Genomic DNA, 12,021 nt, shown 5'->3' on the forward strand with positions numbered 1-12,021 from the left:
AGCCGGCATTGGACATTGAGACGGGTATTTACTGGGGTATAAGGCTTTAAGGCAGTTTTTGACTGTTCTGTCCCCACATGAAGGCGAATGAAGGTGTAACTGATAATGACTTTGTGACTGGCCTACCTTCGTATCCAAGCAGTGGAGCAGACCGGACCGGCAGATGCTCAGGTTAGATGGATCCAGACGTAGACATGAGGATGCAATCAAACGTGGGTTTATTTGATCCAGACATACAGTGATGCAATACAGGAATGCAGTAGATGCTGTCATGTGGATGTCTTTCCTGAGGCTAACTGCTGAGGCAACTGCTGAGGCAACTGCTGGTCAAAAACTGATGCCTTCACAAGCCGAGGTGTTTGTCTCCAGTCACAAAGGATGCAGCACTGAAAAAGGCTACAGGAAGTGACCAGGCCCAAGGCTGCTAAAACCACGCCCAGAGATAAAACTTTATAGACAACGAACGAGGCGTGCAGCATACGAATTCCGGCCAGCAGATGGCAGCAGAGAACAATAGACTTAAACAACATAGGTAAAACAAAAAATAATACAGTGCAGAAATTCAATATGAAAGGAACAGCACACTAGTACTGAGCCCTGAGGAACTCCAACATCAAGAGGAGGAGGAGAAGAGGAGGAGCCAGCGACTAATACACTAAAGGAGCGGCCAGAGAGATGGGAAGAGAACCAAGAGAGCAGTGTCCTTAAGGCCAATTGAGTGGAGCATGGTGAGGAGGAGTTTATGGTCTGCTGTATCGAACCCTGCAGAGAGATCGAACAGAATCGGTAGAGAATAGTCACCATTTCTTTTTGCTGTTAGGAGATCGTTAGACGCTTTAGTAAGGGCAGTTTCTGTAGAGTGAAGAGGGCGGAAGGCAGATTGTAAGGGGTCAAGAAGAGAGTTTGCAGAGAAAAAAACGCATTAAGCGAGAGTAGACAAGATGTTCAAGGAGTTTAGAGATGAAGGGGAGGTTAGAAACAGGTCGGTAGATAGCAGCACAGGTCGGGTCAAGAGATGGTTTCTTTAGTAGTGGGGTTATAATAGAGTGTTTGAAAGAGGAGGGAAAGATGCCAGAAGAGAGAGAGAGGTTAAAAATTGTAGTTAGGTGAGTGATGACAGCTGGGGAGAGGGACTGGTGGTGGTGTGATGGAATAGGATCACTGCTACAGGCCGTGGGTCGAGAAGGAGAGAAGCCTGGAAACTTCTTCCTCTGTTATAGGATCAAAAAAGGAGAGAGCATTTGGAGGGAGGAGGATTGAAATTATTTGGGGACTGGGAGATTTTCTGCCGGATACTGCCAATCTTGTGTCTGAAGTAAGTGGCCATGCCATCAGCGTAGAGGTCAGTGACAGGTTCTGGAACTTTAGAGCTTAGAAGGGAGTGAAAAGTGATTTTCTCCATAAGCGTTCTGCACATCTGGAGCAGCGCTGAAGAAAACGTGTTTCAGGTGTGTGCCAGGGTTGCCATATTCTGTGTCGAGAGGGTCGGATTGATATTGGAGCAACTTCATCTAGGGTGGTTGTAGGCAGGGCCGGTGCAAGAATTTTTGCCGCCCTAGGCAAGATAAAAATTTCCGCCCCCCTCCCCCCCACCCCCCTTATCACATGATCTGCCCATATCATGACATCACATATGTTCCACCCCTTTCTCAGCTTTTAAATGAAAAGAACTGCTATGTTTCCCTTAGGGTTAATCCAGCTTCTTGTAGCTGTCTTTTTGCAGAACGGAATTGCGGATCCATACATTTCTATGGGGCTGCACGACGTGCGGCCCCGATCCGGAATTGCGGACCCGGGTCTGCAATTCTAATCCTGAAAAAAATAGAACATGTCCTATTCTTGTCCGCAATAGCGGACAAGAATAGGCATATTCTCTTAGTGCAGGCAATGTGCGGTCCGCAAAATGCGGAACGCCTATTGCCGCTGTCCGTGTTTTGTGGATCCGCAAAACACACGGATGTGTGAATGGACCCTAAATGTGAGGTAAATTAGTTTCCAATGTAGTATTAATAATTAAACAATTAAATAATAAACATATTGCATTGTCTACTTACCACCAGGACAATAAGATGATCTGGTCTCTGGCTGCAGTCTGGCTCTGGGGACTCCCTTGATTTTCTCTTCCCCCCCCCCCCTCCCTCCCTTGTCACTCTCTTCTCCCTCCCTTGTCGATCTCTTCTCCCTCCCTTGTCGCTCTCTTCTCCCTCCCTTGTCGCTCTCTTCTCCCTCCCTTGTCGCTCTCTTCTCCCTCCCTTGTCGCTCTCTTCTCCCTCCCTTGTCGCTCTCTTCTCCCTCCCTTGTCGCTCTCTTCTCCCTCCCTTGTCGCTCTCTTCTCCCTCCCTTGTCGCTCTCTTCTCCCTCCCTTGTCACTCTCTTCTCCCTCCCTTGTCGCTCTCTTCTCCCTCCCTTGTCGCTCTCTTCTCCCTCCCTTGTCGCTCTCTTCTCCCTCCCTTGTCGCTCTCTTCTCCCTCCCTTGTCGCTCTCTTCTCCCTCCCTTGTCGCTCTCTTCTCCCTCCCTTGTCGCTCTCTTCTCCCTCCCTTGTCGCTCTCTTCTCCCTCCCTTGTCGCTCTCTTCTCCCTCCCTTGTCGCTCTCTTCTCCCTCCCTTGTCGCTCTCTTCTCCCTCCCTTCCCTTGTCGCTCTCTTCTCCCACCCTTCCCTTGTCGCTCTCTTCTCCCACCCTTCCCTTGTCGCTCTCTTCTCCCACCCTTCCCTTGTCGCTCTCTTCTCCCACCCTTCCCTTGTCGCTCTCTTTTCCCACCCTTCCCTTGTCGCTCTCTTCTCCCACCCTTCCCTTGTCGCTCTCTTCTCCCACCCTTCCCTTGTCGCTCTCTTCTCCCACCCTTCCCTTGTCGCTCTCTTCTCCCACCCTTCCCTTGTCGCTCTCTTCTCCCACCCTTCCCTTGTCGCTCTCTTCTCCCACCCTTCCCTTGTCGCTCTCTTCTCCCTCCCTTCCCTTGTCGCTCGCTCCCTCCCTTCCTTCCCTTGTCGCTCGCTCCCTCCCTTGTCGCTCGCTCCCTCCCTTGTCGCTCACTCTCATTAACCCCCCCTCCCTTGTCACCTCTAGTGTAGCGTGGCCGAGCTCTGTTCGGTCCGCGGTACAGGAGCATTTGTTTCCTGTACCCGGCCGGACTGAAAGGAAGTGCACACTAAGTGAGCACTTCCTGTCAGTCTGGCCGGGTACAGGAAACGAAAGCTCCTGTACCGCGGACTGAACAGAGCTCGGCCAAGCTACATTAACAACGGCACAGAGCAGACACAGCAGGCAGGCTGCGCAGCACTGAGCCGGCGGCCGGAGATTCTTTAGAGCGGCAAACGCTCAGCCGCTCAGGAGGCCCAGCATGAGGGGCGCCGCTGGCCGGCCACCCAAACTTATATAACCAACTTTTTTTTTCTTTCTTTTTTTTACACCGCAACGGGCGCCCCCTGCTAAATGGCGCCCTAGGCGACTGCCTAGGTCGCATTACTGGTGGCGCCGGCCCTGGTTGTAGGGTCTGGTTGTAAGGTGGTTTTGAGGGTCTGGTTGTAATGATTAGCAGCCAAGTCTGGATAGGGGAGGGAAGTGATTAGGGTAAGAGCTAGTTGTAGGGTGTTAATAAGTTGCTGGCAGTTAATGGTGTGTAGGTTTCTGTAAGTGGGAAAAGTAGGATTGTCATGAGAAAAGTGAGAGGTCTTTATGGTAAATGAAAGAAGATTGTGGTCAGAAAGTGGGAAGGACAAGTTACTAACGTTTGAGACTGAGCAGTGACTGAAGAAGACTAGATCAAGTATATTGCCCTGTTCATGCCTGGCAGTGGAAGTAATTTGTGATAGTCCAAGAGAGGAGGTTAAAGAGAGAAAGTGAGCAGCTTATGGGGAGATGGGATCATCAATGGGGATATTAAAATCACCAATAATAAGAGTTGTTGATTCAGAAGTGAGGAAGCCAAGCTGAAAAGTGATCCAGAAATTGGTGGGGGGAGCCTGGGGGACGATGGACATCTGCAACTCTCAGGGGGAATGGATGGAAGAGTCTAATTGTGTGATCCTCAAAAGAGGGGAATGTGAGAGAGGCTACAGGGGGAATGACTTGAAATGTGCACTGTGGAGAAAGTAGTATGCCTACTCCTCCACTGTGCCTGTCATCAGGTCTTTGGGTATGGGAGGAGTGAAGTCCACCATAGGATAGGGCAGCAGAGGTAGCAGTGTCAGAGGGTTGAAGCCAGGTTTCTGTAAGGGCTAGCAAGTTCAGAGAGCGTGAGGAAGAAATCGTGGATTGTGGGTAATTTGTTACGAACCGACTGTGCGTTCCAGAGTACGCAGTTAAGAGACTGGAGAGGATGTGCAGTAAACATTAATCAGATTTTTGGGGTTTCTGTATGTGGCAGAGGAAAAGTTAGCAACAGAAGGAGGGCCAGGATTTGGTGAAATATCCCCTGCAGCTAGTAGCAGGAGAACAGAAAGAGACAGCAAATGGGTGAAAGTTATATTGGTGTATTTTTATGCTGCACCGTGGCGGAAGATGGGTCAGTGTAATGTATGAGGGTATAAAGTGTATGGGAACTTAACAAGGGTGAGGGAAGGAGGGAGGGACTGATGTGGAGGAAAGGGACAGAGGGTGGACAGTGTGGTTGAATTTGAAAGTAGACAGCCATAGTGATGAGAAGAGCAGCCAGAGCCTGAGTGAAACAATATTGTAACATACCTGTGCTGTGTTTAACTTTGTTTGAGTAGTACACACAGCATCTCAGTCTCCTGCCCTGTGTAACTGCCATAATTAACTGTGAAGCGCTTAGGCAAAATGGCGCTTTAGCAGAGATGGTGCTTTTGGCTCATGCTAACCCCTGCGAATGCTTCCCCTAAGACTCTGTCTATATTTATAGGAAGTGTGATCAGAGAACTAAGGGTTATTTAGCTAATTAATCAATTAATCACTGAAGTAAGGCACATGAGAAGAGATGCTATATGTAGGTAAACAAACAAAGGTAAGGATCTGGATGGGCCATAAAATCACTACAGATCACAAGCATTACAGCAGTCAAATAAATCAAAAGTCAATTGGAAGAGCATCTCTAGGACTAATCACAAGGATATCACACTTAAAGAAAATAGTATACATTGATTATACAAAGTTCTGTACCAGGGAAGCTGCACTATTAGGCTTGTGGAAAGCTGGGTGGAGCAGTATTGTCCAAATGCACAGCAGACATACCAGGGAATATAGAAATGGAAGCTGCACTATTTTAGGCTTGTGGAAAGCTGGTTGTACAAACCTTCTTTCCTCCAGACCCAGAGGATGTCCCCTTGTCACAGTCCTGGGGATAACTACTGTATTTTTTGCCCCAAAAGTGTGGGGTGTGGGGGGGGGGATGGCAGTGCATCTTATGGGGCGAATGCTGCCATTTTTACATCTCTAACACTGATGCATCGCTGACTGCGATGCTGCACAGCGTGGCGATGTATTAGGGGGAGAGAGGAGGGGCTGGAGGCCGGCAACTGCTGTAATCGCGGCGGGCCCAGTGCAGTCACTGTACTCTTACACCGGGCCCAGCCGCTCACAGCAGTATTCATATGTAAACTGTAATTCTTAACTTTAGTTACAGTAGTGCTATCCCATTTACTAGTACTTAATATCGAGCTCCCGTAGCAGGCAGAGCGGCCAGCAGCTGTAACGTCACTCACGTCACGTGCCTGCTCCTCCTGTCTCATTAATGAAGCGGACTCGAGTGAGTGCTATGGTACAGGAGCTTGTTAGTAAGTAGTAGTAGTACACAGGATAGCGCTACTGTAACAAGTTAAGAGGTTAAATCTGTAAAGAATAAATCAAGGCAACTGGACTTACTGTACAGTCGTGGCCAAAAGTTTTGAGAATGACACAAATATTAGTTTTCACAAAGTTTGCTGCTAAACTGCTTTTAGATCTTTTGTTTCAGTTGTTTGTGATGTAGTGAAATATAATTACACGCACTTCATACGTTTCAAAGGCTTTTATCGACAATTACATGACATTTATGCAAAGAGTCAGTATTCGCAGTGTTGGCCCTTCTTTTTCAGGACCTCTGCAATTTGACTGGGCATGCTCTCAATCAACTTCTGGGCCAATTCCTGACTAATAGCAACCCATTCTTTCATAATTACTTCTTGGAGTTTGTCAGAATTAGTGGATTTTTGTTTGTCCACTCGCCTCTTGAGGATTGACCACAAGTTCTCAATGGGATTAAGATCTGGGGAGTTTCCAGGCCATGGACCCAAAATGTCAACGTTTTGGTCCCCGAGCCACTTAGTTATCACTTTTGCTTTATGGCACGGTGCTCCATCATGCTGGAAAATGCATTGTTCTTCACCAAACTGTTGTTATATTGTTGGAAGAAGTTGCTGTTGGAGGGTGTTTTGGTACCATTCTTTATTTTTTGGGGCAAAATTGAGAGTGAGCCCACTCCCTTGGATGAGAAGCAACCCCACACATGAATGGTCTCAGGATGCTTTACTGTTGGCATGACACAGGACTGATGGTAGCGCTCACCTTTTCTTCTCCGGACAAGCCTTTTTCCAGATGCCCCTAACAATCGGAAAGAGGCTTCATCGGAGAATATGACTTTGCCCCAGTCCTCAGCAGTCTATTCACCAAACTTTCTGCAGAAGATCAATCTGTCCCTGATGTTTTTTTTTGGAGAGAAGTGGCTTCTTTGCTGCCCTTCTTGACACCAGGCCATCTTCCAAAAGTCTTCGCCTCACTGTGCGTACAGATGCGCTCTCACCTGCCTGCTGCCATTCCTGAGCAAGCTCTGCACTGGTGGCACTCCGATCCCGCAGCTGAATCCTCTTTAGGAGACGATCCTGGCGCTTGCTGGACTTTCTTGGACGCCCTGAAGCCTTCTTAACAAGAATTGAACCTCTTTCCTTGAAGTTCTTGATGATCCTATAAATTGTTGATTGAGGTGCAATCTTAGTAGCCACAATTTCCTTGCTTGTGAAGCCATTTTTATGCAACGCAATGATAACTGCACGTGTTTCTTTGCAGGTCACCATGGTTAACAATGGAAGAACAATGATTTCAAGCATCACCCTGCTTTTAACATGTCAAGTCTGCCATTTTAACCCAATCAGCCTGACATAATGATCCCCAGCCTTGTGTTCATTAACATTCCCACCTGAGTTAACAAGATGATTACTGAAATGATCTCAGCAGGTCCTTTAATGACAGCAATGAAATGCAGTGGAAAGGTTTTTTTGGGATTAAGTTAATTTTCATGGCAAAGGAGGACTATGCAATTCATCTGATCACTTTTCATAACATTCTGGAGTATATGCAAATTGCTATTATAAAAACTTGAGCAGCAACTTTTCCAGTTTCCAATATTTATGTAATTCTCAAAACTTTTGGCCACGACCGTAGATTTCTTGAAAACATTTCACTCGTTCTTCTAACGAGCTTTCTCAATTCTGAGTGAATGTACAAGAATTCTCTGGGAATAAATATGTAACTGAATCAACATCTGGTAATTATACCCAGCATGGGGTCAGAGTTCTTTTTTTTTGTACTTTATTTGGTTTGCAGAGAGCTGTTGCATTGTATGTTTTGTTCTATGTTGTGTTTTCAGCCATAGCAACGTGCACCTGCGCACTGGGATGTTCTGACTGACCCCCTTTTTTTCTTTGCCGTTAAGGATTACAGTTTACATATGAATACTCCTGTGAGAGGGGGGACACTGTTATGGGGGTGGGGTGGGGTATCTGTGGAGGACACATATATAGAATAAGATTCTATATATGGGCCATCCACAGATCCCCCCCCCCCTCCCCATAACAGTGCCATCCACAGATCCACCCCCTCCCCATAACAGTGCCATCCACAGATCCACCCCCTCCCCATAACAGTGCCATCCACAGATCCCTCTCCCCATAACGGTGCCATCCACAGATCCCCCTCCCCATAACGCTGTCCTCCACAGATCCCCCTCCCCATAACGCTGTCCTCCACAGATCCCCCTCCCCATAACGCTGTCCTCCACAGATCCCCCTCCCCATAACGCTGTCCTCCACAGATCCCCCTCCCCATAACGCTGTCCTCCACAGATCCCCCTCCCCATAACGCTGTCCTCCACAGATCCCCCTCCCCATAACGCTGTCCTCCACAGATCCCCCTCCCCATAACGCTGTCCTCCACAGATCCCCCTCCCCATAACGCTGTCCTCCACAGATCCCCCTCCCCATAACGCTGTCCTCCACAGATCCCCCTCCCCATAACGCTGTCCTCCACAGATCCCCCTCCCCATAACGCTGTCCTCCACAGATCCCCCTCCCCATAACGCTGTCCTCCACAGATCCCCCTCCCCATAACGCTGTCCTCCACAGATCCCCCTCCCCATAACGCTGTCCTCCACAGATCCCCCTCCCCATAACGCTGTCCTCCACAGATCCCCCTCCCCATAACGCTGTCCTCCACAGATCATCTGCTTTTCATCTGGCAGAAAATTGTGAACTAAGTGTCATGATCTGTAAAGCGGCGCCCAGGGATCTCACTGCACTTACTATTATCCCTGGGTGCCGCTCCGTTCTCCTGCCCTTGTTCTCCTGGGCGTCTCCTTCTCCCAGGCAGTAGCGCTGGCCATACGCAGCGCAGAGCTCAGAGTCTTGGAGTTTTTCTTCTCCCAGGCTGTGAGCTCTGCTCTGCGATTGGCCAGCGCTACAGCCTGGGAGAAGGAGACGCCCAGGAGAACAAGGGCAGTCTCCTCCTACTATAACCAAGTGACTGAAGATACCGGAGGGCATAGCAGCAGAACGGAGCGCCGCCCAGGGATAATAGTTTTTTCCTCTTTAACAGTGTCATCCACAGTTCCCCCATCATAATATTGTCATCCACAGACCACCATTAGTTCAAAACCCACCAAAAGCACACCTTTTGGTTCAAAATATTTTTTTTTCTTATTTTCCTCCTCAAACACCTATGGGCAGGTGCCTCTTATAGGGTGAAAAATACGGGTAGATGATGGGAGAGATTTATGTACTGACCCCTGATATATTTGTACATAGTTATTAGATCTCCCCTCAGTCGTCTTTTTTTTTTTTCTAAACTGGATAACCCTCATTTTGATAATCTTTTGGGGTACTGTAGTCCACCCATTCCAGTTATTACTTTAGTTGCCCTCCTCTGGACCCTCTGCAGCTCTGCTATGTCTGCCTTGTTTACAGGAGCACAGAACTGTACACAGTCCTCCATGTGTGGTAGGACTATGTTCTCATCACAATACAATCACTACAATGCTAAATTAGAATTTTTAGTTTTATTTAAAAATGTTTTCTGACAGACATAACTTTTTTATATTTAGGTCTACAGAGCAGTATGATGTGTCATCTACTGCATTGTTTCTTTGGCCAATCATTGCATTTACCATCCTCAACGTTATATTTTTTTTATTTTTTTATTTTTTTGTTCTTCATCAAAAGAGCATGAACAGCATGTCTTGAAACCCCAGTTTGCTTTGGAATGTTTGCCTGTAAGAGACCTTGCTGATGCAGGATGTGATACAAATTGGCAAACAACCAATAGGGGGAATTTCTTATTCTTCCTATGCCACTTTTTTGGAGTCAAAAGGTTTCTAGAACACCCTTGCCAGTTCTCTGGTATAACGAAGGCAGAAATCTCTAGCAACTCAAAATTGTTTAGAGGCAAGGACTGTCAGAGCATGCACCTAATAAATGACCAGGCCTACGCCTAGTCATAAATTAGGCACATCTTCTGGCAGTGCAGGAGATATCATAAACTGGCATAAAATGCTAGTCTATGATAAATTACCCCCATTGTCATTAAAAAGGATCTTCAGTGTAATGAAGAACAACAAGCCCTGATCTCAAGGCTACATCCACATAAGATCTGTAGCTAATTCTCAAAGACATTTTGAACAGCCTTCCTGCTAAGGACCTTGAAAACCTGTGTGCAAGTGCACCCAGAATAATTGCTACTGTTTTGAAGGCAAAGAGTGGTCTCTCCAAATGATTTGATTTAGATTTCTCTTTTAATTCACTTAGCATTTTGTTCATAAAAATATGAAATAAACACTTATGTGCAGCCTGTTTTCCACACCTGCCTTAAATGTACATTTTTTTTTCCTTTCGTCCTCCATGATGGCACTTATCCTGAGGTTGACCCACCTTCCATCAGGTAGAAAAAGAAAGCCAATAAATAGGATCCTCTTTCAGCACCACCTCAGTGTTTTCCTGTCCTTTCCAGGAAAGGAGAGGTTAATTGCAGTGCTGCATCATTTGCTTTAAGTTCATTCCTGTATTGGGCCAAGCAGCTTTGGCTATAAGCTTTGGGAATGCTGTAAAAACTAAACCCATCAAACTATTCCAATTCCACCACAATTGGAATTTTTCCAGCTTCCCACTTCCTACGTATGCCATATTAAATGGTGCCCCAAGAAAGTGCAGCAAGCCCTCATACAGCTATGCGAATCAAAACCTTTCAAGTTATGGCTCCAGGGAGCCAAGGAGTGAAAAAAAAATACAAATGCAAAAAGACTATGCTTTTGGCATATGTTCTGCGGATATTTGCCTGTGTATCTTTGACACCAGTTTTTATGTACGCTTTGGAGATATTGGTCACCCAAAGCTAGAATGTCTCAACTTAGAATAAACTTCTTAGATATTTTTTATGCTGTAAATTGTGTGAGATTTAATATTTTGGGAGAGTTTGGATATGTTCTACATGCATTGCAAAATTCCATAATATTTTAAATTCTATCAAATCACATGTGGCAATAATGTTATCCTAAATCTTATAAAGAAGAAAAAAAAATCTTCCTACTACCTAGGAGCAAGTGACAGATGTGTACAGCTTTATAGACAGAACTTGTCAAATGGTGTTGCTGGATGTTATGCCTGAATACAGTCACAATTTTTACCTTGCCTGTGCCCTCTATTGATAGGGCCATTGGTCTAACAGTCTGCTTTCATCCTTTCTTCTGCCACAGACCTGATGTCAAACCTTGCACCTCAACAGTGCAGGTCCCCTACACAATGACCATACTGCTGTATGTGACAAACTCATGGAAACTTGAATGTATCTAGCTTCAATTGGTTAAAAACTATTTTTTTTTTATACAGGGCAAAAAATTGGTTGGAGCTGCGATTTTCTTGGCAGCTACCATGGATTTAAAGCTACTGCTTGCAGTTTCTCTGAAGATGGGTCTCTTCTTGCTGTCAGTTTTGAAGACATAATAACAATTTGGGAGTCTAGTTCTTGGGATTTGAAACATACCTTTTGCCAACCACCTGGCAAAATAAGGTTAGTAATATTCTGGGTTTGGAAGCCAATAACAGAACTTTAATGACTATTTAATTGGACCGCGCTACAATATTCGGTAGAAAAATGCACAGTTTATAATTCCTCAAGTGTTCCTTTCAACTTGATCTTCAGTTGATCGCCTTCATCACAATCACTTCAACCTCTATACCGACCAGCAGTAAGCAACTCCTATATATTATCCTTCTTCTGCAATACCAGATTAAACCGCAGCCACCTTTCCTTTAAAAAAAGAAATCAAGATAGGGCAGACCCGCTGGTAAAAAGCATTCAGTATCTTTTATTATACTCAGAGTTTCACAGTAAAGCTGTATAAAATAAAGGGTTAAGTCATGTGACCTTGGGATAAGACTATAAAACCCACCCCAGCAAACTAGAATGGAGACACCCTAGACAAAATGGGTGTGAAACCCGGGCAGCATTTTATATGTATATGCGATTGTGAAAGAGGAAACCCTGTGAGTATAATAAAAGATACTGAATGCTTTTTACCAGCGGGTCTGCCCTATGTTGATTTCCTTTTTGAAGGAAAGGTGGCTGAGGTTTAATTTGGTATTGCAGAAAAAGGAGTATATATGAGTTGCTTACTGCTGGTCGGTATAGAGGTTGAAGTGATGGTGATGAAGAAGGAGATCAACTGAGGATCAAGTTGAATGGAATACTTGAGGAATTATAAACTGTGCATTTTTCTACCCAACATGGTAGCGCGGTCCTAAAATACATTTATTTTTCTGACTA

At 45.9% G+C, this 12,021-nt stretch overlaps 1 protein-coding gene across 1 annotated transcript in view; it reads left to right on the forward strand.

Annotated features, from left to right (window-relative positions):
• The window catches only part of WDR75 (WD repeat domain 75), a 343,006-nt gene that overhangs the window by 186,013 nt on the left and 144,972 nt on the right, over positions 1 to 12,021 (forward strand). The window contains exon 14 of the mRNA XM_040441253.1: positions 11,085 to 11,265. Coding sequence (XP_040297187.1) covers positions 11,085 to 11,265 — 181 coding nt within the window. The remainder of the gene's footprint in view (positions 1 to 11,084; positions 11,266 to 12,021) is intronic.

The sequence above is a fragment of the Bufo bufo genome, chromosome 7 (genome assembly GCF_905171765.1).
Source record: "Bufo bufo chromosome 7, aBufBuf1.1, whole genome shotgun sequence".
Classification (NCBI taxonomy): Eukaryota; Metazoa; Chordata; class Amphibia; order Anura; family Bufonidae; genus Bufo; species Bufo bufo.